Source organism: Lepidochelys kempii, chromosome 9, assembly GCF_965140265.1.
Source record: "Lepidochelys kempii isolate rLepKem1 chromosome 9, rLepKem1.hap2, whole genome shotgun sequence".
In the NCBI taxonomy this organism is placed as follows: Eukaryota; Metazoa; Chordata; order Testudines; family Cheloniidae; genus Lepidochelys; species Lepidochelys kempii.
The window spans coordinates 102,794,771-102,822,379 of NC_133264.1; the positions used below are offsets into that span (position 1 = coordinate 102,794,771).

General features: G+C 56.2%; 2 protein-coding genes across 8 annotated transcripts in view; one reads left to right on the forward strand and one right to left on the reverse strand.

The window, feature by feature from the left end:
• Window positions 1–5,137: 5,137 nt before the first annotated feature.
• LOC140916836 (gap junction alpha-3 protein-like) lies at window positions 5,138–6,226 on the forward strand. Its single transcript, XM_073358722.1, has one exon. It carries the CDS (start codon window positions 5,240–5,242, stop codon window positions 6,224–6,226), a length of 987 nt encoding a protein of 328 aa, XP_073214823.1. The 5' UTR covers window positions 5,138–5,239.
• Window positions 6,227–8,319: 2,093 nt separating this feature from the next.
• Window positions 8,320–27,609, reverse strand: part of ZMYM3 (zinc finger MYM-type containing 3) — a 67,191-nt gene continuing 47,901 nt past the window's right edge. For 6 of the 7 annotated variants that reach the window (XM_073358655.1, XM_073358654.1, XM_073358657.1 and 3 more), the window contains 12 exons: window positions 23,618–23,676; window positions 22,693–22,852; window positions 21,637–21,752; window positions 21,266–21,440; window positions 20,471–20,617; window positions 19,199–19,302; window positions 17,094–17,262; window positions 16,727–16,878; window positions 12,537–12,651; window positions 11,051–11,305; window positions 10,858–10,975; window positions 8,320–9,942 (listed from right to left, as the gene is read on the reverse strand). In XM_073358655.1, the coding sequence (XP_073214756.1) occupies window positions 9,744–9,942; window positions 10,858–10,975; window positions 11,051–11,305; window positions 12,537–12,651; window positions 16,727–16,878; window positions 17,094–17,262; window positions 19,199–19,302; window positions 20,471–20,617; window positions 21,266–21,440; window positions 21,637–21,752; window positions 22,693–22,852; window positions 23,618–23,676 (1,769 nt within the window). In that variant the 3' untranslated portion in view covers window positions 8,320–9,743. The remainder of the gene's footprint in view (window positions 9,943–10,857; window positions 10,976–11,050; window positions 11,306–12,536; window positions 12,652–16,726; window positions 16,879–17,093; window positions 17,263–19,198; window positions 19,303–20,470; window positions 20,618–21,265; window positions 21,441–21,636; window positions 21,753–22,692; window positions 22,853–23,617; window positions 23,677–27,609) is intronic. The other variant, XM_073358656.1, reaches the window with a different exon arrangement.

Sequence of the window (27,609 nt, forward strand, 5' to 3'; positions counted from 1 at the left end):
GATTCCTGCGCAAAAGGTGATTCCAATAGTGAGCAGGTGTGAATACAGTCCTGCCCCCCAGCCCTGTGGGTGAGGCATGCTCACAGGCCAGGGATCCCACGGCAGCCCAGCCCGCAGGTTGTGCCGCATAGCCCTGGGGCAGGGCCTGTCGGCACCCAGCCCACCTGCTCACCACAGGCAACAGCCACCAGAGTTGGGGCTCAGGGGAGACATCAAGGGACCCCCTCAGAAGCTGGGGGAGGGGCTACTCCCTGATAGCCTGGGTGGAGGCTTAGCAGGGTGGGCTGTTCCCTGCTAGCCTAGGGCTGGGGTGGGGCTCAGCAGAGGGGGCTGCTCCATGCTAGCCTGGAGGGCAGATCAGCAAAGGGGGCTGCTCTCTGCTAGCCTGGGGCTGGGGCGGACTCAGCTGTATGAGTCTTTCATTTTCATGAATGGTTTTACGAGGTAATTTCTCCCCTGGCTGGCTGGACATGGGGCCCCTGAGGGGAGGGCAAAGGAGGCACTGAGCCTTACATGTGTGGGGGGACACCATGCTGGAGGAGAGGACCGGGGCACCACGCTTGGGAGAGCTCCATGCAGCTGAGGCTGTGGAGCATGCAGGGTGCTGCGTGGTGTGGAGCAGGGACATAGCCCAGCCCAGGCCTGTCCTGCCCCCTTGCTGACAGTACCACACTTGGGCTGCACATGCAGCCCCTCGACCTGCCCCAGACAGACAGGGCTGCGGAGGGCAGGGCAGCATGGTCACCACAACTGGCCCTTGCACTGAGCAGATACAAGGGCCTTGTCTCTGCCCAGAGAGCAGCCTGGCACCGGTCGCTGTCCCCGGGCACCGGGCAGCCCCGGGAGGCAGCAACACATTCCCAGCCTGCTGCATGGCTCCAGGCACTTTCTTGGCCACAGAAATGCTGGGGGCAAGCAGTGCCCCGCAGGTACAGAGACTGGCATGAGCCAGGGGATAGGGCACACTGAGGGGCTGAGGGAGACACCAAGTCCTGCCAAGTGCCATGGGGCCCCGCACACCCACAGCAGCCAGCCCCCGCCCCATTCTGACGCTAACCCCAGCCCAGATTACAGGAGGGCAAGGCTGGCTCACACCTGCTGCCGGGCCGAGTCGGCCACTTACCCGCCCCGCTGGGTATAGGGTAGTGAGGCCTCAGGGCGCCTGCAGAGCACAGGGCACCACCCTCCCCAGCTGCCGAGGCTGACCCACGCCCTGGCAGGGTGTCTGCGCTACGCAGGCTGCAGGCAAGGAGAATGGTGCCCCCACAGCACCTCACCCTGGGCCAGCATGCAGCCCCCGTCACCTACCCTGCTGTGGCACCAATAGCCCCCCAGCCCTCCCACCCTGCTCCAGCCTCTCCATCTCCCCAACCCCCCTGCTCCTGAGCCACCAGACCGCACCTGCCCCATGCCATGACTTACCTGACGGTAATGGCTACTGGTTTCGGAAACGTGCCAGATGCAGGTTTTGCTGTTACCCTGGCCCCACCCAGCAGCTGCAATCAGCCCACAGGCAGAGATCGCATGGGGGGCAGTGCCCGAGGCTCCGGCAATGGCAGGGAAATGAGTCAGTGATGCAGACCCAGAGAAACCCCCCCCTCTCCCCAGGCTGCAGAGGAAGGCAAACAACCCAACATTCCTGCCAGTCTGACCTGGGGGAAATTCCTTCCCCCCTCCCCCCCCGGCCCCCACACAGTGATCACAGCCATGGGCATGTGAGCACGAACCAGCCTGCCATGCACCTGAGAGAGAGACTGCTCAGGGCCACCTCCAAGCCCTACCCGCCCGCCCCGGCTCCATCTCCAGCCGTGGCCAGCCCCACTGCTGCAGAGCCAGGAGAGGCTGACATCCTGGGGACCACCGAGACCAGACAGGGGTTTCCTCACCACCTGCCCTGTGGCCTTGTGGCCTTTGCACTCATCAGCTCCTTGACACCAGTCACCTGCCCTCCAACCTCCCCCCGGCTTTCCCCCGCCTCGGCACTCTGCAGGGTGACCCATCTCCCAAAAGCCGTATGTCCTGCGTTCTTACGGAACAGACACGGGCTGGCTCCCTGCCTGGCCGGGCTCAAACCCAGCCCTCAGCCCCTGCATGCCTTGGCACACCCACCACACAGTTTGCTTGGGGTGAAAATAAACAAACAGAAAAGTCACAGATTCAAAACTGAACTAGTGAGAGGGCCAAACGTCCGAGCTACCCAGGGAATAGCCACAGCTGCGCCCTCAGGCTTCACAGGGTCACATTAGATACAAATCCCTTTCCTCAGTTTCCCAGCAGGAGGCCCCAGCTCAGGGGGGTCCAGCACTCACAACCAGCCTTCCGCCGCCAGACTCCCCCGAGTGCTGCATGAAAACGCCTCCCTTCCAAACCTGCTGTTCAAATGCTTTTTCCTAAGGCCCCGGTGACTCGTGCCTTGCTCTTGTCCATTTCCAGTTGTTTCAGTGTCCTTCCACTGACACTCATGGGCCACCATTCTCTGTTCCTGGGCGGCAGGATATTTCTCTGAAAACATCCGCTCAATGCACTGTGTGCATCGGAGCGAACAGATGTTAGGAACCAATGGAAAGGGATAGCTAAAGACAGTAAAAATCATATTGCCACGATATAAATCCATGGTATGCACATCTTGAATACTGTGTGCAGTTCTGGTTGCCCATTCTCAAAAAAGCAATATTAGAATTGGAAAAGGTGCAGAGAAGAGCAACAAAAATGATGGGGGGTGTGGAGCAGCTTCCGTATGAGGTGTGATGAAAAAGACTGGGACTGTCTCTCAGAAAAGAGACGACTAAGGGGCGAGTTGACAGAGGTCTATAAAATCATGCCTGGGGGGGAGAAAGTGCCTAGGGATGTGTTATTTACCCCTTCGCATAACCCAAGAACCAGGGGGCACCCAATGAAATTACTGGGCAGCAGGTTTAAAACAAACAAAAGGAAGTATTTCTTCACACAATGCTCAGTCAATGTAGGAACTTGTTGCCAGGGGATGCTGAGCAGGCCAAAATGATAACTGGGTTCACAAAAGCATGAGACTAACACATTTATTTGGGCATAAGCTTTTGTGAGCTAGAACTCACTTCATCAGATGCATGGAGTGCATGCATCTGATGAAGTGGGTTCTAGCCCACAAAAGCTTATGCCCAAATAAATGTGTTCGTCTCTATGGTGCCACAAGGACTCCTCATTGTTTTTGCTGATACAGACTAACACAGCTACCACTCTGAAAAGAATGAGACATTCCTGGAGGACAGGTCCATCGATGGCTATTAGCCAGAGGTCAGGGACCTGCTCCGCCCTGGGTCAGAACAGTCACTGCAGGAGGTGTCCCTGGCGCCTGGGCTTGGTGTCCCTGCTGCTGGGGGTGCAGCGTGTGGGCATGTAGCCAGGCTGTGCCCTGGAACAGGTAGAGGGGGCCGTCCCACAGCTGGCCCAGGACAGGGTTTATGCTGGGGATGTGTCTGGTATTTCGTGGATCTCACGGGGCAGGCTGAGCCCCAGAACCCCAACCACCCAGTCTCCCTGCCCTCTGAGCTTCTACAAACTGAAGGGGAGGGGCAGCTAACTTCACCTTTACATTATAAATATTAACAAGGGGGCATGCCCCACTGCCGTGAGAAGGGCAAGGAGGGCTTTGCAAGCCTCCACCCTTCCCTGTGCAGGATCCCAGGGGGCACTGGTCCGCTGAGCTTTGTTGTGCAACTGCAGCACAGGGCTCTGACTGGAGTGCACCCCAGCTGGGATGCGCCAAGGGCTGCACTGGCCATGCCCGCATACTGGGGCATGGTCCCCCCCAACTCAGGCAAAGCCTTCCCTCTGCGTGGAGGAGCCCAAGGCACCGTGTGAGGATGGCGTCAGAGATGGGGCATTTGCAGAGGCCCCCAGGCCCAGCAGCGCATGGAGCAGGTCGGTCAGGAAAATGACCCTCCAATGGCATTGAGGCGGCCAGAGCCAGTGAATTGCATGGGCTCGGTCACAGAGAGCTCTCCCAACTTGCTGTCCTGACACCCTTCCCTGCAGTAGGGATTATATTTAGAAATGTGCTCAAGCCAAAAATAAAGAGGTAAAAAGGTTTCCCAGGGGCTGTTTCCGCCGTCAGTCACAGGGACAGCCATGAAGCGCCTGCTCCAACATAACCTGCATAAAACACGCTAGGCAGACAGACAGACAGACAGACTCACACGCCTGCCCCTTGCCAGAGACCAGCCGGACACTTCTGCCCCCAGAAGAGGAGTGGGGACACGTCCTGCTGGGGCTGCAGGGATCTACTACACAAGAGGCACGGGGCAGCGGAGTTGCCTCCACGGCCACAGGATCTGCAAACGGTGAGGGAGTGTCTTTGTTTTTTGCCTGGCCTGTGGTCTCATGGCACTAGGCACTGGCATCTGCTCCAATGAGCACAAATGGGCCCCGACCCTGCCCTCCATTTGTCTGTGGGAGAAACCCCGGCCCTTTGCCCCAGACTCGCCCTTGTGTGGCCTTGGCTGCGCAGGGAGCAGCTTTGGGCTAGGCGTCTACCTCAGCTGCCAGTGCTGCAGGACAGGCTCACCGGGCAGCGCTTTGCGAGCCCCAGGTAAAGGGCTTGAGCAGAATGGCTTTGACTTGAATTCTAGCCTTGGAGCTTTCAACCTGGGTTAATCCCTAGAAGAGGAAGCGCAGTGCAGGCTCCCCCCTGCTGCCCAGCCACTTGGCTTCCTCCACAGGGACCTGCTCAGCTGTTCTGTCTAGGAGGCCACTGATTTCCAGCTGCCTTGAGAGGCTGCTGCAGAGCTAGGAACAGAGCTGAGCTGTGCTGAACCTGGGGCCACCGCAGAGCCAGTCCCCAGCAATCAGTGCTCTTAAAGCAGGATACCAGGGCCAAACAGGGGTTAATCCTGGAGGGGTCTTGCAGCCACAGGCAGCTGATGGGCTCAGGTAGCCTCAGGTTAACCCACTCCCTGCCCTGGCTTTGCTCTTGAGCCAGGCACATGGCTTATACAAACACATCCCTGGCCACAAAAGGCAAGCATGGCTGTGCGCTGTATCTGGCTATCAGGCATTGCTGTTCTGGGACCCGAGGGAGGAAGCTCCGGATGCTGGTGTGTGCAGCAGGGCCGGGGAGGGCTCTGCTGTAGGGACGTGCCCAGTGCAGGGTGCCCCCATGCCAGCTTCTCACAGGTCTGGAGCAGTGCAGGGTGCCGGAGTCTCTGGGATGCCGATGTCTGGGCATGTTCCTCTCTTTTAGGATGAGCCGGTATTTGCACTCATGGGTGACTGGAACCTGCTGGGGAGGCTTCTGGAGAGTGCTCAGGAGCACTCCACAGTGGTAGGGAAGGTCTGGCTCACTGTCCTGTTCATTTTCCGTATCCTTGTCTTGGGGGCAGCTGCCGAGAAAGTCTGGGGGGACGAACAGTCGGGCTTCTCCTGCGACACCAAGCAGCCAGGCTGCCAGAACATCTGTTATGACAAAACCTTCCCCATCTCTCACATCCGCTTCTGGGTGCTGCAGATCATCTTTGTCTCCACCCCCAGCCTCGTGTACCTGGGCCACATCCTGCATCTGGTGCGCATGGCGGAGAAGGAGCAGCAGCGAGAGGAGACTTGGGTGGCCCAGCAGGAGCCCCTGGTGCAGCATAAACCTTCCATCAAAGATGTTCATGGCAAAATCCGCCTGCAGGGGGCCATTCTGAGGACTTATATTTGCAACATTGTTTTTAAGATGCTCTTTGAGGTGGGCTTCATTGTGGGCCAATACGCACTGTATGGGTTTGAACTAAAGCCTCTCTACACGTGCAACCGCTGGCCCTGCCCCAACACGGTTAACTGCTACATAGCCCGGCCCACCGAGAAAACCATCTTTGTCCTCTTCATGACGGGGGTGGCCTGCCTGTCTCTGCTCCTCAATCTGATAGAAATGTACCACCTGGGCTCCACCAAGTGCAGGCAGGGGCTGGCAGCCAACCACTGCCAGGCGCCCGACCCCAAGGCCAGCTCCAACACTCCCAGAGAAACAAGCGACCACCACATTCCCCACTGTCCTGTGGCCAACCGCCTTCCCCATCCTGCTGACCCCAGCCTTCCATTGCAGCTATACGCCAGCCAAACAGCTCCCTCTGCGGGCAGGGACAGCCGTGCAGCATGGAGCAGCCGTGAGACAGGCAACCAGGGCCTGGCCATGGAAGAACCATTGCAGCAGGGCAGCAGGTCCAGTAAATCTAGCACTAAGCTGAGACCCAGTGACTTGGCTGTTTAACTGTGGCGGCCCAGCCCTGCACTGAGAGCTGGATGCACTGGCCCAGAGCTGACAGGCAGGGGAAGGGGGCTCTTGTTCCAGACAAGCACTGTTACCGCGAGGCTGCATCACAGGGAGCACAGCTCGGCTCAGGAGCCCGTTGTGTTTCCATGGATGCCATGTTGTCCCCACCATGGAAATACTGGGCCCGTAATACAGACACCAGTGTCCAGGAGCCTGAAACCTGGGCCAGACATGCACAGCTCAAGCCCTCTCCCCTCAGTGGCTCTGCAGCAGCCTTGTGGCCGTCAGGGGCAGGAGGCAGGGAGCCGAGAGGGGTAAGCTCCACACTTGATAGGACGCAGGCAGGGCCTGTAACTTTTCCTTTCCCATGTGACAAGGCCTCAGGGCTGTGTTGGACCTGGGCAGCCCCACTGGTGTTTCTCCTTTTCTAGGTGGAGAGCACCCCCCCCCCCCTTTTGCTCCTAGGCAGTAGCAGAGCTCAGGAAGGCCACAGCAGAGACTCACAGTAGATGGCTGCTCAGGGCCAAGAGACCCTTTCCAGGCCCTAGCAAGGAGAATGGGACTGGACATAGCCTTTGCCACACACCTGGGGCCCTGCTGGATGGTCCACAGCTTTGCAGGCTGCTGGTGTAACAGCCTGTCAGGGAAGATGGAGCTGCTCCAAGCAGGAAGGCCTAGACCCCACTACCACTGCATCCTAGCCATTTGGCTCCTTCCCCAGCCCTGTGCCCCAGCCGGGGCGACTCTCAAACCATCTCTACCTCCCAGGGCAACGTGTGTGGGAAAGCAAAGACTGCAGCTGTGATAGTCAGGTGACGCTGAGGTTTCAGCAGCAGCCTCAGCTGTTGGACTCCTTCCAAGGCTGCACTGAGCCCTGTACTTGGGCACCTCCTGCTGTGACAAGACTGACTTCTCCCTCGTGAAAAGTGGAACAAGATGACGTGAGCTCTGCAGAAGGCAGGCACATTGTCCCGTAGCCAAGGCACAGACCCCTAGCAGGAGAGGGGAATTCAGTCCTAAACTGCTTCTCTCTCTGCCCCTGCCCAGGGTATCTGCGTGCAGGGCCACAGCACAGGGGCAGGAAGGGAACTTCCTGCTGGACAGAGCCTCTGCTCTCCCCAAGAAGGATCCAGGCCCTCGCTCTGCACTGAATGAGAGAGGCCCCTCCCTGCAGCCTTCAGGATTCCTGGGCTTTGCTGTGGGGACAAGGGAGAAGGATCCAGGCTTGGGCTACATTACAAGGAAGCGACCTCTGGATTGCAGTTCTGTCTCATCCTCTCTGGTCACTTGCCTTAGCCTTGGGAGGGTCACGTGGGCAGGGAGATTGCTGCAGGTGTTGCTACGATCGCCATAGTAACATAGGGAAGGGACCATCACTGCAGCTGGAACCAGGGCTAGTGCAGGAAGCTTCTTCCAAGGCCAACAGCAGCTGGAGAGATGGCGCCTGCAGGGCCCACCATTTCATTTCAGCCCCCCAGTACTAGAACAAGTTCAGCTCGTTGCAGGGAGGCTCCGTGAACCTGGACCTAGGGCTGCTTGGCTGTCTCCTGTCCACACTCTCCTCTGGTCCCATGCAGGACTGGTCAGGTTGCCAGCTGCAGAATTGTAGCCTCTGGAGAAGGCTGTGTTGCACACAGGCTGCCCCTCACTCCCTCAAGGGCACAGCCTGGCCACTCCCTGCTTAGCTCACAGGAGATGGAGGCAGGAAGGCCATGGGCCTCTCTCCCGCTCCACATGAAGGCCGGGCCTGCTCCCACCACAATTCGTAGATTCTAATGCCAGAAGCGACAGGCCACCATGGCCACACAGCTTTAGGCCCTACCGCAGGCAGAGCTCGCAGGTCGACCCATGCTGGGAATTACAGCTCCCAGCTGCTGGATAGGGTGCCCTGGCAGGTGAGCTGCCAGATCTGGTCCTACATCCGGCACAGACCCTGGGATGGATGGCAGGGGCAAGGTGACAGGGATCAGGCATAACTCCCTGATGACTGAGCCCTTGAGACAGGCAAGGGGGCAGCGGCCCTAGCCTCCTCCCTGGAGCAGAGGCAGCCCCTGCTCTGCCCTTCAGTGGATTAAGGACAGCAGCTGCCGGCAGGTTTTTGCGTCTTTATTTGAAATGAATGGTTGCTAGAGACACAAGATTAGCCTAACGCCCCGTTAGCACTACAACAAGACCGGTGACTGGCTCACTCTTGACATGGAAACAGAGGGCCCCGGGCCAGGTCCCAGAACAATATATACAGACTCAACAGACAGTGCCGAGTCCCATTGACAGCTGATAAAAAAAATCAAAACAAAACACCAAGGGGAGGGAGCCAGAAGGGAACAGCAAAGCTGGGGCAGGGGCTGGGCGAGCAGAGAGACCCAGGCAGCCTCCACTCCCTCGTTGACCTGCGGCCCCCCTCCACTGCTCGCAAGTTCTGGCCTGGTGCGGCCCCGCAGAATTCTCAGTCTAATGCAGGCTTGGAGGAGACGGGCCCAGCAGCAATGAGTCCAGGCACAGAGGCTACCTCCTCCATCTGATAGTGTTAGGCTAGCAACGGGGGCACCATCCATTCTGCTACAGCTTGGGGGGCAGGGAGGGGTCCCTGCTCCTCAGCCCTGGCAGCGAGGATGCCCCTTGGCTCCCATGCCCGATGCAGAATTCAGACCTTCAACGGCTCCCAGTGGCTGCTGTGAGTGCACAATGCAGGGTGAAGCCACAGCTAATGCAGAGCTGGGGAAGGGAGATCCCAGGAGCCCCCTGGGCACTGACCTCTGTGCTGCTGAAGAGGAGAATGAGATGAGCCAGAGACAGCGCAGCCAGGGCCCTCTGGGAACACAGCCCCCTCCAGCAGAGATGGGAATGGTCCAGCCAACAGACTCAGCTTCTGGGAATGGCCCTGCTACCCCGGCTGGCACAGCTCCTCCCAGGGCCCTGCGTGCTGCGCATGGCTCCCTTCCCCACTCCTGCTGCTTGGGCAGGGAGCTGACTGTAGGCTCAGGGCCTCCTGTGCGGGCTACTAGGCCCAGCCTGTCCCCACTGCACTGAGCAGTCTCTTCCCCATGGCCCCACAGCCTGGTGTTCATGTTACACCAGGCAGGGAGAGACCGAGAACAGCCCTGGGGAGAGAGGACAGGCAGGGCTCACCGGCCCAGTGCCCTTTGGGGCTCCTGGCTGGGAGAGGGACTGGCTCTGGATCTCCACCCCTGGGAAGAAGGCGGGAGAAGGTGGGACACTGCCTCAGTCAGGCAGAGCACAGGAAGGGCCTGGGTGCCAGGGGGCTGATGTGGGAGGGGGACGGCAGGTTACTAGCATCAGGCAGGGATGTTCAGAGTCCTACACGCACTGAGCTGGACAGTGCTACCACTTCTGCAGGGCTGGGAGCGGCACTACGCCCCCATGCCATGCCACACTCACATGCCGCAACCCTGGCCAGGTAGGAGGAGCAGGGGAGATGCCTTCCCAGGCCAGAGCAGACCCAGCCCAGCGGGCCCTGGGTGCCGCCTGACCATGCTCCAGCCCTGGCCTGCGCTCAGTCCATGTCCTCCTCCAGGCTGCTGCCCCGGCTGTGCTCCTCGTAGATCTCCCGGACGGCCAGGATGCGATTCAGCATGCTCTCCAGCATGCTCCTGTCCATGGGGATGACCGAGTACCAGAGAGGCGACTCTGCAATGCACGACCGCTCTGGCTGCAGGTAGAAGACGTCGTTCCGGTTCCGCAGGCTCTCTGGACTGTGGCAAGAGGGGGGCAGAGTGAACCTCACCCTAGAGCCCAGAGAGCCCTGGCCTCCTCAGCCATCCTGAGCCCATAGGGTCCTTCCCTCCTGACCTGGAACCCAGCAAGCCCCGGTGCCCCCCCATTCACCCAGGAGAGGCCTAGAGCCCACTCGTCTGAGCGTCTGTAAAGGAGACGCTAGCACTGCAGGGAAAGGCCCATGAGCTGGGCTTGGAGCTCCTCTCCCAAGGTGACCCAGGACAGTGCTCATGGCAGGCAGGAGTGGGGGGTCCCGAGGCACCTCAGCCACCTCCTCCTGCCAATCTGAGGGGAGGGAGGGATATGAGAGCAGCCAGACGGGGTGAGACCAAAGGTCCATCCAGCCCCGTGCCCTGTCTGCCGACAGTGGCCGACGCCAGGTGCCCCAGAGGGAGCTAACCTAACAGGTGATGATCTAGTGATCTCTCTCCCGCCATCCATCTCCACCCTCTGACAAACAGAGGCTAGGGACACCATTCCTTACCCATCCTGGCTAATAGCCATTAATGGACTTAACCTCCATGAATTTAACCAGTTCTCTCTTAAACCTCGTCGTAAGAATGCCCACTGAGGGTGGCGCCCACTGAGACGAGTTACTCAGCCCTAGAGCTGTGATCACAGCACTCCAGCAATGGCAGACACAGACAGGACTTGGGGATGTGAGAAACCAGCCCCTGGAGACACACACCCCATGCCTCCTGCTTCACTGGCAGGGCCCTGGCAGTCAGTGCTCTGCACAGCTCTTTGCAAAGGCAGCACATGTCGGGGGCAGCTGGGCTGCTCCACAATGTCCTTCCAGCCAGTCAAGGGGCCAGACTGGGCACACGGGGCTGCAGGAGTGCAGGGGATACCCCGGCAGATGGACGGTGGCTCCCTCTCCCTAGGAGACTCACCATTTGGAGAGATAGAATTCATAGAACTTGACCGGGCACCGGAGCGGGTTCATCCTGTTCTCCCGCTGCTCCAGGATCGGCAGCTCCTCCTCTCGCTTCCGCTTCCCAGAACTGCTGTCTGCAGAGAGAGGCCAAGTCAGAGCAGTGCACACACGGGGCAGGGGCGGGGAGACAGACACGTGCAGGCCCCTACCTCGCCCTTTTTTCTGCCGGACGGGGGCGTAGTAGCGGATGCTCACCACCTTGGTGGTGCCCCGGGCTGTAGTGCACTTGCGGGACTGGCGCACCACGTTGGTGAAGGACAGCTGCATGTGCTCCTCCGCAGTCTGCAGGCCGAAGAACTTGGTGTTGAAGAACATGAGGGTGTTGAGGAGGACAAAGGGGGAGTACACCCCCAGCTGCTTACACTCCCAGAGATGCTCCTCCTCCACGCGGGAAAAGATCGTGTCTGCAAGCACACAGCGGAAGAAGCTGGGTCACACGCGTCTGTAATGCTGTGGGCTCCCCGGCAAGCTCTGGCCCGGCAGGGAGACTGGAGGGGATGTGGCTGCTGCCGCCACCACCACCAGCCCAGCTTAAGCCACGTGTGTCAGGGGAACATCAACCAGGGCACTGGGGCCCTCCCCCGGATCTCTCTCCCTGCCTGGGGCAGAGGGAGCTTGGCTCAATGGTTCAGTGGAAGGACAACACCTGTTACAACAGAGCCCCTTGCCCTGTGGAGTAGCGAGAGGAGCCATGCTTGCTGACACCAGGCTGGGAGCTGTCCCACTGTACCCTCCCCAGCCATGACCCAACCTAGGTTAACCCACCACAGCACAGCTGGTGCAAGCCAGCCCCGGACCATACCAAGGGGCCCCCGCCCCACAGCTCGGTACGAAGTGTCACGCACTGCTGCATGTGCTGGTACAGTCAGAGAGAAAGGGAGAGCAGCAGGCAGGACAGGAACAGGCAACTCCCATGCAAAAGCCAGGCAAACTGCTCCAGCCCAAGAGCTTCCCCTGGCAGGCAAGAGGCTGGGACAGTTAACTTGACTGCTCTCAGGGTGCATGGAGACAAGGGCACCCAGCCTGGGGCCCGGAATGGGAAAGCACAGCCCTTATGAAGGTGTCTAACTTGGAATGGCTCTCTGTTACTGCTTGGACTATGCCAGGAAGCCAGGGAGATCAAAGACCTCTGGCCTGGGAGTTGGGAAGCAGACAAGGGTTCATAAGCCCCCGGGTCTGACACAGTGCTACCCAAAGGCTGGGGCAGGGCCTTCCCCTGCTATGGAAAGCAGCAGCCTGGTCCAAAAGTGGCTGGATGGAGAGTCCCCTATTGTATCTGGACAGAGAATGTGGTTTTCATGGGCACCTGCTAGCCTGGATTCAACCCTCAGCCAGCCTGAGATGCTGAATCCCAACTGCCGACAACCCCTGGCCCAGCTCTGCTGTTGGGTCCTGGGGAGAGGTTACATGCAGCTCCAAGATGCAGCAGGGGCAGTGGACTTCCCCCTCTAGGAATAAGGGTGGGCAGGCCTGGCTCTGTGCGCTCAGGAGGATTCAAGGATCCACTTGTCTCCTATGGCAAACTTCCCTCAGAAGCATCCCAAGGAGGGGAAGGGGCAAAGGTGGTCCCCGCTTGGCCAACTCCAGCCAGGCCTGAGAGCTTGACCGTAGTGGCCGCTAATAAAGGACACGTACTGTTTGGTAGGAGTGTGGGCTGCCAGCCACTCAGGGACTTGTTCAGCTCCTGCACGAAGGTCAGGTAGTAAAGGTCTGTGAAGATATTCACCATCCGGTTGTTCTCCAGCAGGTACTAGAAGGGAGAGAACACATGGTCAGTGAAGGGAGACAGCAGTGTTGGGCACAGGATGAAATGGTTCTGTACTGTAAGTGTGCTGCAGACGTGTATTTCACTTGGTGTGTGCCCAGCGTGCTGGAGCTGGAGAAGTTTCCCTAGCAGTACCCATAGGAGGCGGCACTCGGACCTCGTGCTCAAAGCCTTTCCCCTGGCTATCTAAGGTGGCCGGCGCCCTTCCCCGCCTCAGTTCCTTTGCACCGAATACCCAGAGACTGGACTCCATGAACAGCCCCCGATGCAGGTCAGGCAATGGACAGCGAGAGGAGGAAGATCCCGACCTGGACGCCAAGGAATCCGGGGTGTCAGGGGATCAAGGTGGCAGCTGCCCAGAGCGTGTGAGCAACCAGTCTGACTCACCCATAGCCCAGAATGGAGGGAATTGGGGCCTATGGTGGAAACAGAATCACCGGCACTGACTACACCTCCATCATTTCTGGTGCTGGAAGTGGTGTCAACCTCAAAACCAGCAGTGGTACCCAGGTGACTGACGGAGCCAAAGTGGAGAGTGATGAGTGCACGCTCACAACGGGATACCAGAGTTGTTCCTGGCACTGAGGAGATCCCTTGTGATGAGCCTGGTCCCAGCCCCACTTCCACTGACTGTGGAAGGGAAACATCGGTGTGTGGTGCTGACAGATCCACAGGTCCATCAATGGCTATTAGCCAGATGGGCAGGGATGGTGTCCCGAGCCTCTGTTGGCCAGAAGCTGGGAATGAGCGACAGGGGATGGATCACTGGATGATTATCTGTACCGTTCATTTCCTCTGGGGCACCCGGCACTGGCCACTGTCGGAAAACAGGTGTGACATTGCACTCCATATGTTTTATGGAAATACATTATATACACACTTATAAACCTAACTGGAATATACCTTATGCAAAAGGTCTCGTCAGGTACCATTACAAAGCTTATAATCTACAGTGTTCATCCTATTTGTATGAATGTATCTGTCTTGTATCTGAAGCTAGAAATATGAAGTATTACTCTGAAGTCCTATTGTAACTATGCAAAGTGTGGGTCATTAATGGTGGTTTGGAATCTTGATAGCTCCCATTAACCAGGAATCTTGATAGCCATTGGTTGTAAATGGCTCTGTTGACTTGTAAGCCTTCCTGTGTTCCTGTGAGTCAGGCCGGGAAGAATGGAGGCTTGGGGTCTCACAGGACATGTGACCATGTCACCTGGTACTGGAATCCACCTTAAACATGGTGCCTTTCCATTTAGAAGGAGGGGTGGGGACCCAGAGAGACAAAAGATTCCCACCTTGTGCCAAAGCCATAAAAGGGGGTGGAACAGAACAAAGGGGGCTGCAATCATAAGAAATCCCCCTGTTAGTTACCACCTGAGCTGGAACTAACAAGGACTGTACCAGGGGAAAGATTGGGCCCAGACTAGAAAAGAGTCTAGACTGTGAAAGAAGCTTATTGGAAAGAAGCTTATCTCTGAGGGTGAGATTTACCTGTATTCAGTTTCTAAATGTATTAGGCTTAGACTTGTGTGTTTTTTATTTTGCTTGGTAACTCACGTTGTTCTGTCTGTTATCACTTGAAACCACTTAAATCCTACTTTTTATATTTAATAAAATCACTTTTGTTTATTAGTAAACCCAGAATAAGTGATTAATACCTGGGGGAGCGAACAGCTGTGCATTTCTCTCTATCAGTGTTATAGAGAGTGGACAATTTATTAATTTACCCTATATAAGCTTTATACAGAGTAAAACAGATTTATTTCGGGTTTGGATCCCATTGGGAGCTTGGTGTCGGGGTGCTGGAAATAGGTGACTTGCTGAGCAGCTTTTGGTTAAAGTCTGCAGCGTTGGAGGCATGGACCAGCCCCTGGGTCTGTGTTGCAGAAGCTAGCGTGTCTGGCTCAACAAGGCAGGGTTCTGGAGTCCCAAGCTGGCAGTGGAAAATGGGCTCAGAGGTAATTCCGTCCCAAGGGGGTCTCTGTGACCAAATCCGTCACAATAGAATACTGGGCTAGATAGACCTTTGGTCTGACCGAGTATGGCTGTTCTTCTGTTCGGTTCAGCAGCCTGCCCAGTCAATGGGCTATAAACGATGCAGCCCTGGCAAAGTCCTGGACCAAGGAAGAAGTCGGGACGCAAAAGCAGAGGTCCACTGCCGCTTGCTACAGAAACAGCCAGTGCTGGCATCACCCTTGTCGGTACCAGACTCAATGGATGCCAGGGGGCCAGAACTGGAGACAACAGTACAGGGTCTCTGACCTCCCTGTGCAGTACCGGGGAGTGGTTGAGGGAAACTGCTCCAATGCATCGTTTCGGTCCACACTCCTTCTGGAGGAAGCAGACGAGTACCCACACAACCTGAAGCAGCCATGACCAGTCCTATGAGACCTCTTGCTTGGCATACTCAGCAGGGAGAGACTCCTCCATCTCTTCAGGGAGGTACCAGCTCCAGACTGTGAAACAGCAGCACTCTCAGAACCGGAGGGCGACTTCCGATCCCATGTAGGCCTTGGGGCCGAAACAGGTCACATGCCTGTTCAAGCAGGCGCTGCTTCAGACCAAGGTCTCTCGCTACCTGAGTCCGTTTGGTGAATGATTTGTAAACCGAACACCACTCCTTGCCGTAGCCTTTGTCTGAGCACAGCAAGCTCTGCGTGTGGGGACTGTTGCTGGGATCACCCCGCACACGGCGGACAGTGTTTAATCCCTAGTGATGCCGTCACCAGGGAAATACTGGAACTAAGACTAACAGACGCCAGACTAAGGGCACTAGTTAACTAGACCCAGCTGGAGAAAGGCACTAAGACATTGTGAGGTTAGAAGCCACACAGCGCTCCGGCTCCGGCCAGGAAGAAGGAACGGAGGGGGTAGAGGCAGCGCTGGCCTGCAATAGCCAGGGAGGGACTATCAGCATGAGGCGCGAGCTCCGCCTTCTCCAGGTACTGCTAAGCTAAATTCTCCAGCTCCGGTGTGCTGGGCGCGCACACACCTACGTGGAATAAATGGGTGCATCTGACTGAGCAAGGAAGACTGCTGCAGAGACTCTATCACAGGGTATCATGTTGCCTCTGTATAAATCCATGGTATGCCCACACCTTGAACACTGCGAGCAGGTGTCGTCACCCCATCTCACAAAGGATACACTGGACATGGAAAAGGTTCAGAAAAGGGCAATGAAAATTATTAGGGGTTTGGAACAGCTTCCGTATGAGACGAGATTAATAAGACTGGGACTTTTCAGCTTGGAAAAGAGATGACTAAGGGGAGATATGACAGAGGTCTATAAATTTATGACTGGTGTGGAAAAAGTAAATAAGGAAGTGTTATTTACTCCTTCTCATAACACGCAAACTAGGGGTCACCAAATTAAATTAATAGGCAGCAGGTTTAAAACAAACAAAATGAAGTATCTTTTCACACAACGCACAGTCAATCTGTGGAACTCCTTGCCAGAGAATGTTGTGAAGGCCAAGGCTATAACAGGGTTCAAAAAAGAATTAGATAAGTTCATGGAGGATAGGCCCATCACTGGCTATTACCCAGGATGGACAGGGATGGTGTCCCTCGCCTCTGTTTGCCAGAAGCTGGGAATGGGCAACAGGGGATGGATCCCTTGATGATGACCTGTTCTGTTCACTCCCTCTGGGGCACCTGGCATTGGCCACTGTCAGAGACAGGATACAGGGCTAGATGGACCTTTGTTCTGACCCAGCCTGGCCATTCCTAGTACCGGTCAGATCACACATTGCAGAATTAGAGGGAGTTCAGAGAAAGGTGAGGAGAGTTAGAGGCCTTGGAAAAAAAAAACACCTGAAGAGACAGCCCCCAGTGTGATCCTCACACAGCTAGAACACAAAGAACTGATAGTTACTAGGGGTCATGGGGGGAGCAGGCCAGGGGAGCCCCGCACCCTTGGCTACAGGTTTGGGTGGGGAGGATGTGAGGCCCAGGAGAGAGCCTACTGGTACTAGGGTGAGGGGGGTGTGGAAGGCCTGCCCACGCTCTCCCATTGCCTGGCATCAGGATGCAGAACACAAGGCCAGGGGAGCCCCCCTACCTGCTGGATGCCGAGGCAGAGGTAATAGATGCTGTCTGGCTCATAGCGCTCGCCATTGGGCCGTGTTATCTCCTTGACGAACTGGGCAAGACCATAGTTGAGCTCGGCAGCGGTGCAGGCCAGGATATCCTCTTTGATGCGCATGGGCTTAGCTGCAGAGACAGAAGCAGATCAACCTCAGGCAAGAGCTCTCGTGGGGGTGGAATGCTCAGTGCTGACAAGGGAGCCTGGCTGCTGGCGTTGGGGACAGGTCCCTGGGGCTCGCTGGACTCAGGGGCTCCTTGGACAGGCTTCCCAGGCCCACTGGGCTTTGCAGCCTGATGCTGCAACCCCTCCCAGCAATCCCTGGGGCAGAGGTAGCACTTACGCCCAAAGCGCAGCTCCTCTCCCTTGCTGGACTCCCCGCCGGCATACTTTGTCTGCACCCAGCACTTCCAGGCATTCACCCCATACGAATAATTCAGTCCTGTGCAGCTGGGCTGGCTGCTCATGGAGTCCCGGGAGCAGCTTTCGGAGAGCACGAGACGCTTCTGACCCTGCGGAGAAGTGCACCGTAAGGCTGGGAATGCCAGAGCATACGTAGTGCAAAGGCAGGTGTTACTGACAGTCCCAAAGGATCCCAGAATGCCCACAGACTCAGAAACATAGGACTGGAAGGCCTCTCCTGAACGCCCACAACAGTAATGGTTAGGGCAATCAGCTGTGAGACCAGGCTCAGATGCCTTATTAGCACGTTTGGCATGCAGGAACAACCCATCCTCACAGCGTGCTACAACAGACCAGTGCTGGCACTGCTGGGGCAAAGGACCAAAACCTGCTATCAATGAGGGCAGACCGGGGGCAGCCACGGAGCTATCACCAAAAGGAGACGGCCAACCATCAGACCAGCCCTCTCCCGCGCAACAGGAGCTGCAATAATGGCACTAATTCAAAATGTTAACAGAGGCTGTGAACTCCCACAGCAAAACCAATAAAGCCTAGAAGCTCTGAGGGCCAAAGTTCTCTGGGTCAGGGAAGTCAGAGATATGCTCAGCTGAGCATTTGATCTTCATGTGACATTCCCAAGGTTTGTTTAGCAGTCTGTGTTCAGACACAGCTACAGACAGCCCTATACCCTCTAACAGGCTGACTATTGTGTTCAATTGAACTCAGGACCCCTCTACACTTAGAGCTGAGTAGCCTGGCTCCTTCAGAAGGAAAATCTCCAGCAAGACGGCACCTAGCAGGACATAGAATCACTGGACTGAAAGGCACTGCAAGAGGTCATCTAGTCCAGTTCCCTGCACTCAAGGCAGGACTAAGTATTATCTAGACCATCCCTGACAGGTGTTTGTCCAACCTGCTCTTAAAAATCTCCAATGATGGAGATTCCACAAAGATTCCTCCCTAGGCAATTTATTCCAGTGCTTAACTACCCTGACAGTTAGGAATTTTTTCCTAATGTCCAACCTAAACCGCCCTCCCTGCAATTTAAGCCCATTACTTCTTGTCCTATCCTCAGAGGTTAAGAACAATAATTTTTCCTCCCTCCTCTTTGTAACAACCTTTTATGTACTTGAAAACTGTTATCATGTCCCCTCTCAGTCTTCTCTTTTCCAGACTAAATAAACTCAGTTTTTCCAATCTTCCCTCAAAGGTCATGTTTTCTAGGCCTTTAATCGTTTTTGTTGCTCTTCTCTGGACTTTCTCCAATTTTGCCACATCCTTCCTGAAATGTGGTGCTCAGAACTGGAGACAGGCCTAATCAGCGTGGAGTAGACTGGAAGAATTACTTCTCGTGTCTTGCTTACAACAGTCCTGCTAATACATCCCAGAATGATGTTTGCTTTTTTTGCAACAGCGTTACACTATTGATTCATATTTAGCTTATGGTCCACTATGACCCCCAGATCCCTTTCCGCAGTACTCCTTCCTAGGCAGTCATTTCCCATTTTGTATGTGTGCAACTGATTCTTCCTTCCTAAATGGAGTACTTTGCATTTGTCCTTACTGAATTTCATCCTATTTACTTCAGACCATTTCTCCAGTTTGTCCAGATCATTTTGAATTTTAATCCTATCCTCCAAACCACTTGCAAGCCCTCCAAGTTTAGTATCATCTGCAAACTTTGTAAGTGTACTCTCTATGCCATTATCTAAATCATTGATGAAGATATTGAACAGAGCCAGAACTGATCCCTGCAGGATCCCACTCGTTATGCCTTTCCAGCATGACTGTGAACCACTGATAACTACTCTCTGGGAACGGTTTTCCAAACAGTTTTGCACCCACCTTATAGTAGCTCCATCTAGGTTGCATCCAAGGAGAGAACCTGGCATCTGGGCTGCAGCCCACTCAGTGGCAAAACTCCCTCCCACAGTCCACCTCCTGCCTCCCACACGGCCCAAACTGAGACCAGAACCCCACAGCGTTCAGCAGGCAATGCCCACCAGCTGCCCTGGGCCACTGCAGCCCCGCACACGCAGCACTCACCTTCCGAATGGTGCGAGGGAGGTCTGGATCTGTGGATACATCATCTGGCCCCACTAGGCCACAGTCAAAGAGGAAATCCACACTGGGGTTAATGTCCAGAGGGTCTGACGGGAAACAAGGCAGCACAGAAGGGTTCAAAGGTGTGGGATTTTGCCAGCCACGCCATCCCCCCAAAGGGACAGAGCCAGCCGGGCCAATGTGGGCATTACCCAGGGATCCCCCCAGGGAGATCTCCTAGCCCCAGCCAATGGCAGGCAGCAGCACTGACAGCACCAAGCCATAGTGCATGGTAACGCTGGGCCTCTGAAAGAATTCAGCAAACCAACCCTTTGAGGGGGGTTCCCCAAAGGCACCTCTCGAGCCCCTCTTGTGCCATGGTCCCAAATCCTCTCCCTCTTCCAACGCTGTGGCCAGGCCGCTGCCCTGCTGGGTACAGGGCTTGTAAGCACGCTCCCTCAGTCCCACAGTACTTGGCTCATTGGAGTCTCCCACTCCTTGACAGTGAGGGGCCCTGCTAAGTACTCCAGGGATCGCTGACCTGCACCTGCCTAGCCAATGAGCCAGCCCCCTGTGGAGTTGCCTGCTCTATTTCCTGCCCACACTTCTGGCCTCGGCACATTGGATCAGTCTGCTGTTTATTCAGCCAGATCCCTGGAGCAGATTTATCGAAGGACAGACCTAACCCATTCCCTGATGGATGCCTCGCCCTGCTCAGAGGTCACTTGGCACTAGCCTTCGGTAAAGCCCTATTTAGGGGACACTGTCACAATCCAGAGCAGCCAAGCTCACTTTGAGACACACCAGAGCTGAGCCAGGATTCTCCAAGGGATCTGGCACAGCCATACCCCGCTTCGTCCTGGACTCACCTTTCTGCAGGTTTTGCTGCTAAACTGATCTGTGTCTCCCTGATATTACTCCTTATGCCATGCAGTGTGGGCCTCCCACTCCCTGCCCTTTATAGGCTGCACGTAGTGAACCTGACTTGCCAGGGCCCAGGGTCACTGCTGAGCCTAACTGGCTTCCCTGCAATTGTACAGAGAGACTTCAGCATGTTCACTGCCCTCTTGGTCTCTCCTGATGCTCATGTTGGAGGGACCAGCTCCACCCCTCAAACATATCCGCCCCCTCTGCCTCCAGCTGCCACTGGCCCTGTGTGCCCAGCTGGCCATTTGTTTCTTTGACAGGGACAGTTCCTCTGTAAATGCTGCCTGTGCAGCAGGGTCCCTAGGGCAGTCTGAATGCGTCCCTGTGCCCCACGCAGCCTGCTCTTACTTTTGGGGAAGTCGGCCTCCAGGTCCTGGCCAGGTTCATCCAAGACATTTGCCATCTTGACAGCCATGGCTAACACATCATCTCTCGCTGGCCCAAACAGGTCGCAGTCCTCCAGGAGACCCTCTGCGCTCTGGTTACTCACCAGGTCTGAGGATACAAGAGCAGCTCAGGATACTCACGCTCCAAATTAGCCTCCCCCACCCCCTCCAACTGGAAACAGACATAATGGGTCAAATGACACTTGCAGAATTAAATAGACTCTCATAGGCTGAGGCTCTGTGCTAAAGTTCAGCTGACCTCCCTAAAAGCCACGCTGCAGAGCCTTCTCCAGTGCTCGGAGCGGCCCCAGGGCCTCTCCCGGAGACCAAGTCAGAGGCTGCAAAATAGGACTCAAGAAACGCAGCTCTCAGGTGACTGCTTGGGAAATGCTTACTCCGTGTGCAGTGCTGCACACCCATAGCCCATGAGGGACAGTGACCTGCACTCCTGCCAGGAACTCCATTTTAAAATAAATCATTTGGAAATGAACCCAGGGTGGTTAAGGTACATGTGTAGTACTCCCATCCCCACCAGACAGGGCTGCAAGCACAGCTCTGTGCCAGAAACACAGCTCTTAAGGTGCCTTTTCAGTGGCATCCATCTTAGTGGTGGTGCTCCCCACAGTTAGCAACCACCGCCCACCCCTCAGGCTGTGCAGAAGCTGGAGCATGGACAGAAGGGCTGTCTTTTGTAGCAACTGAGCCCAGGCCAGGTCCTGAGAGGGGCTCCAGCACATGGAATGGCGATGAAACCTACCACACAGGTCTGAGGATGCCTTGTCCAGCTCCTCAGCCTCTGCGATCATCTCGGCCATGGCCAGGATGTCAGCCTCCAGGGGATTGGAAGGGATCTTCACCTTCAGCTCCTCAATGGTCTCCACTATCTTATCCGTGCTCTCCAGCGTTGTGGGCAGGAACATTGGCACAGGCACCTATCAGTCAGCAGGACACCAGGCAGAGGTCAGAGCCAAACACAACCTCCGCTTTGGGGCCCGCACCTGACAGCAAACTGGCTCTGCCAAGTGCACCCAAAGCCAGGAGAGAGGAAGGAAGGGGGGCTCAGAGAGGCCCGTGCAGAAGAGGAGAGTCAGGGGAAGGGGAGCTCGAGCAGATGGGTGTGTTGCTTACCGGGACAGGCATGGAGAAAGGCACGGGTACTTTCTGGCAGTACATATGCATAGGCACAGGCACGAAGATCGGGACAGGGATCGGCAAGACAATCACCTGTGGCTTCCAGTCTGCCTCTGGCACAGAACAAAGGGCATGTCAGCGCCTTCTGCTGGCTCGGATGGGGACCAGTCTCTCCCTTGCACGCCCCCTTGGTTCTATTCCTTGCAGCACCCCTGGCTGGCTGTAAATCTCACTCTCTTCCCTATGCGGACACCCATTGCAGCGCTACCTGGTCCTGCATGCACACCCGGACATGAGCTCCCTTAACTCACAGGCAAATCCTGTGTGATGGGCTATTGCTGCAAACCCTCCTCTCCTAGAGAACCGATGGCCAGGGACACGTCTTACAGTGCTAATGGCATTTAGATGGCTGACTCCCCCAAGAAGGGACTGCCACGAGCACATCAATGGCTCGCCCGGACAGACCTCTTCGGCAGTCTGCCTGGAGCCCGTTGGCAGGCTGGCTGGGATGCTGCTGCCGCCCAGAGCCTGTGCATAGTCAGCTTGCCCCCCGGCCCCCAAATGAGACTGGCTCTCTGGAGTGGCATGCAAGAACTGCCAGAGTTGAAAATCCCACTTGGCCCTAAGGAGAAGGCACAGTCCCCTCATGCCTACTGTTGGGATGCATGCAGCACCAGCAGGGGCTAAGTAGTGGGGATTGCTGGGGAAGTGGCCAGTTAGCCAGTTAGCAAGCAAAAGGTACAGAATTTTCTGGCTTTCTAAAGGAAGGGGTGAGGAGCTTACAGGGGCCGGTGGCACAGGTGCTCTTCGAGGAGTAAGCTAGAATGTGGACTGGGCCAACTTGCTCCGCACTCAGCAGGGGCAGACCACCTCTCTTTGGCTGGCACCTACTGGTGAGTTGGTTCCCCTCCCCTCCAGGCTTTCTGCACAGGAGTTACAGCCACTCCCACTCCCCTCTCAATTTGGTGCTGGGTGTTCAGTGAGTTTACACACACTCAGGAGCTTGTCCCAGTGGTCCCTGCTGCCCCAGGAAGACACAGCATATGCTCTTACCTGTCTGACATCCCTTGGACTTCACCTCTATCTTGCAGGACACACCCCGGTTCTGCATCAATGGTTTGCACATAGCAGCCTTGTTCTTCCGAGGCGTGGCTGGAACTGGTGGCGGTGGGGGGGCTGGGGACATCTGGGCTGAGGAGGCCTTTGCAGACACCTATCAAGATCCAGAAAGGGGCAAGTCTGTGTCCTGTGCTAGCGAACACCCCTTTCCCCCAACAACCCACATGGCAAAGGCCCAGTCCTCATGGCCAGTACCCTTCTCCCTGAAGCTGCTGCTGGTGGTGCCTCCCGCTGCCCCCATCTCAGGCAGTACCTGCAGACCCCCAGGTGCCCACCCCAGCCCCATTCACTGCTCTCAAGCCAAACACCCAGCAGGTGCTTGTACCTATGGACACACCCCATGCCAGGGAGCCAAGCCCTGAATGGGATGCACTGCCCAGGGGTGCAGACATGGCCAAAGCAGCAGCAAGCTCAGAGCTGGTGACTGACGAGCCCCAATCAGCAGGGAGTGTAGCACCCATTAATCCCACCCTAGGGAGCAGGGAAGGAATTTGGTCTTTTCAGGGTCCCAGGCTTTTGCGAGTGAAATGAACAGCCATGGGCCAGGGGGGGAAACAGGGTGAGGGCATGCATCAGGCGACGCTGGGAACCACTCAATAGCTTTACACTGATGTGCCTTCCCATGGCATCTGTCTGCTCCTAGGGCCAGTCACCCATTGCCACTTGTCCATGCAGCCATATTGCCCTCTCCACAGGCTGGTTCCCAGCAGCACACCTCAGGCTCCTCTGCCCACGCACAGAGATGCTGCCCCAGCCTCAGATGGGGCCAGTGCCACCCCGGAAACACTGGCCAGGTCCTAGAATTTGTTACCAACTCAGGAAGTCCCCCCTTGGGGCAAGGGCAGCCCAAGGGCCTCACCATATTAGTCTCTGCTTTCTGTGGGGAAGAGCCAGGAGGTTTGGGCTCTGGAGTCTGACCTGCAAGGGAAAGAGAAGAACCATGAGCACGCGCTGCATTCTTGCTTGCCTGTGCTCTCAGGCTGGTGGATCCCTGGACAAGGCAGCAGCAACCGGCCAGAAGGGCAGGGACTAACATGCTCTCTTCTCACCAACCCAGGGCCAGTCCTGGACCGTACTTGCCAATGTTTCTAACCTGATGAGGTCACAAGATATTGGACCTTAAAAATCACATCATCGTCTCCATTGTTATCTTGCTCTTCCCAGCACTCCATCCCAGCTGTCATTGCTGGCCTGGCACCTACCCAACCCCGTCACAGTGGGTGGGCAGCTGATTCCAGACTTTTTATTCCACTGACCTGCTGCATGGCCTTAGCTGAACCACTTCCCCTCCCTGTTCCTCAGTCTCCCCTCTGTAAACCAGGGTATCCCCTTTGCAAAGTGCTTTGGGATCCTCAGGAGGAAGGTGGCAGAAAAGGACAAAATGATTAACAATACTGCCGAAATCTGCCCCACCGTGTCCCCCAGGAGCGAGGATGGCATAGCCAAGTGCACACTGGAGAGAGATGACCTGACTCAGGGATCCTGTAAGGCAGAGGTAATAGCAGGTCAGGACATCAGCCAGCCAGCTACTAACCATAGAGACGAATGGTCTCTCCAAGCTCCTCTCAGGAGTAGTTGTCAGCTCCTTCACCCGGGTCTGCCAGCGTGTCCAGAATTACCCAGCAGGCATTAGACTGTGAGCGCCGGTGAGCAGGGACTGCTGTACACGGTACTAACGAAGCCGGAGCAGCAATGCCATGCTCAGCTCTCCGTGCAGGCTTCAGCAGAGCCTCAACACGCTAAGGAGCAGGAGTCATAGCGGCACCTGTCCCCCACAGTGCACTCCTCCCTGAGGAGAGCAAGGAGCTGCCAATGGCCCAGCCCTGTCAGGCAACAGAAGGGCTCAAGGAACCAGCCCTTCTTGGGTGCTTGACCCACACAGATCTTCTCTCTCTTTAGGAAATACAGAGTGCTGCTGGGGAAATCCGAGCACAGCCCACTTGATGATTCCAGCTCGGGAGGGGCGGGGGGTCCAGCAAGTCCTGCCCCAAAAATCCTGCCACGGGGCTGGCAAGGGTCCCCAGCTGCAGAATCTGCAGGTCTCTCGGGGGACCTTCCACCTCTCAGCAGACAGGCAGCCAGCCCAGACAGAACGGAGCCCACAACGTGCCTGCCTCCAAGAAACCATGGCTGTCAGCAGGGAAGGCCAGGGCTCTGGGGCATGAGCTAGGCTAGGTGACAGGCATCTCTGCAGCGGAGCAATCAGAAGCCTACAGCAGCACCCCACCTGACCAAGGAGAAAGGACTCTCTGCATGTGGGGCTGGGAGCCTAGAAGGTCCCTCACAGAGCCCCACAAGATAACTGACCAATCCCCCATCTTCTGGGTCAGGTGCCCCTCTGAAGCACACTGGCTGGTTCTTGGGTTCCTCCTGCTATCACGTCAGGAGCTCTCAAAGGCCCCATTTGGGAAGACTGACATTCTGCGTAGGAATGTCTGGCTGGCCTGAGAAGGAGGAAGTGCAGTAGGGCCTGTTGGAGAGCCAATCATTCCCAGTGAGAGATTGTCGACAGCTCTGGGACCCAGGTCTCCCCAACACCAGCCTGAGGCTCTGGTGCTCACACACAGAGACCTAGTCTGAAGAAGGGCAGTTGCAACCTGCAAATCGCTAAGCAGTTCCCAGGGCACCATCTTTCCAGAAGCAGCCACAGGGTCGCAGGGACAACAAGCTCCAGAAAGCCATGAAGCACAAGAGCCTGAAAAGTGAACAGCCAGCGGCTGTGCCTGGGATGGATCAGGAATCAGGACTGTACAAGGCTCCAGGTCTGAGCCAGGCTGGTTTCTGGTTTCTTACCACTCGTGGGCCTCCAGAGTTCTTCATCCCTTTGACCCTGCGGCTGCGTCTAGAGAGATGGCGCCATCTCCACAGTGCTGGGGGAGAGGGTGTTGGTCCCAACATGCTCCTTTGTGCTGTCACCTGAACCAGCTGGCAGAAACGCCTTTCCTGGTTTAGTGTGATTGGAGCTGAACTTGTACCGGGCCAACCAGAATACACATCCCTGCAAGAGGAGCTCTTTCCTGCTGTCTCTCTGTGCTTTGGCAAGTCACTCTGAACCCATCAGTTCTGGGACAGGAATATCCCCCTCCAAACCTAGGATCCCCGGGGGAATCCTGCTGCAGACCTGAACTCCATGGGCTGTTGATTGGAATCTAGTTAGTTACTACACACAGTTGGCTTCTGACCTACCCATTTCCTAAGACCTAGCACCTGCCCAGCTCAAGTTGGGGATCAGGGGTGGCACGCAGCAGTAAGATCCTTCAAGCCTTTCACTTCCCATGTATGTACTGCTCTGCGCTGAGAAAACATCCTTGTAAAGTCCCAGTCTTCCTTCAGGAGGCTTCTTGGGCTCACATACAAATGGCCCTGCCATCAAAGGTGGGCAGCACTGGTTGCATTTCAGATGAGCCACCTATTTATCACTTTTGAAGGGGATAAAGAAGATCAGCTACACTGGTTGATGGGCTGGCTGATTACAGAGGGGAACTCTTACAGATCCCAGCAGTCTGCACTGCAGAAGCAATGGCCATGGAGTGTGAAGCAGGTCCTTCCCTAGGACCCAGAGGGGGCGAATGGCTTGCTTGCCCAGGCGGCTCTTGTGTGGGTGCTCCAGAGGGCAGTGTTAGAGGCCCCCTCCAGAGTACGCACCACCTCAAGGGCAAGGAAGGAGGTGGTGGGTTGCAGTGCCTTCAGCTGTGGAGGAGTCCATGTTACCATCAATGGACAGTGCAGCTATCAGCTTCCCCTGCGGCTAGGCGAGATCAGAGCATGGCAGAGACAATGCTGCTGAACTGGGAAATGGTAGGTGTAACACTCGCCCTCTGTCGGGGGAGCCTGACATCTTGCCTGGCTGGATCCTCAGCTCCCAGATGTCTCAATACCAGGAGGGGTCAACAGTGCTTTATCCAGATTTCTACAAGTTCCTGGCCCCTGGGGCCGCCAGGGAGGGTGATTCCAGCATGCAGGCCCTCCTTTCCCACTCCGATGTGCGGGGCCTTGCCCTTGCTCCTGGTCTTTGCTGCTCCAACATACTTTAGGTGGGGTGACCTATAGACAGCGCTCAGGGACTTCACTGGCTACAGAAAAGGCTGCCACTTATTGAGTGCTGCTTCTCACCAGGAGTACATGGATCAGCTCTGCTGTTAGCTGCTCTGCCATCCATCTGGTTTATGGTGCCAGTCCATTCCTGTCCCCTTCTCCTGGCAACAGAGCCTGGAGACTGGGGGCAGAGCCCTGGTCTCTGGAGTGTATTCCCCTCACCTTGGTACAGGTGAGCCAGGGATTTTCTCAGTGAGGAATATTTGCTCTTCGAAGAGTGTAGGGCTTGTGGGAGCAGGCTCAGGGTTTGGCAAAAGTCAGAGCTGTTGATGCTGGGTCCATCTGAAGTTCAAGTCATTTGATCTCCCAGTATTGCAAAAGCACCACATGTCCTGGGCATTATACAAGCCTAAACCAAATCAACTGAGTAACACAGGAGGAGGTCCTGGCCCCAAGAAGAGTCACGCAGAGCAAGGCTACGTCTGTGTCCCCAGGACAGTGTTAGCTGTGTCCCCTCACGGTACCAATTGGCACCTGCCATCCAGGGAGATCCCAAGGCACTTTGCAATGTCCTACCGCTGATTTACACAAGTTAACTACAGGAAACGGGGCAACAGGCAGAGAGAATTCAGCCTCCAGCTGGAACTGCTGGAACACAGCACAGAATTGTCCAGGACACTGGGGTTAGCAACCCCAGCACTCCCCACAACTGCCTGGGATTGCGGACAAGCAGTAAGACTTCCATGTCATGCCTCATTAAAAGAGCAGGACAGCACCCTCTACTGTCCTGCTCCGTTACTGGCTCACTTCTGACTG

Excerpts from the sequence above, each read along its gene's own strand:
- LOC140916836 (XM_073358722.1), top strand. The coding sequence starts at position 5,240 with ATGGGTGACTGGAACCTGCTGGGGAGGCTTCTGGAGAGTGCTCAGGAG.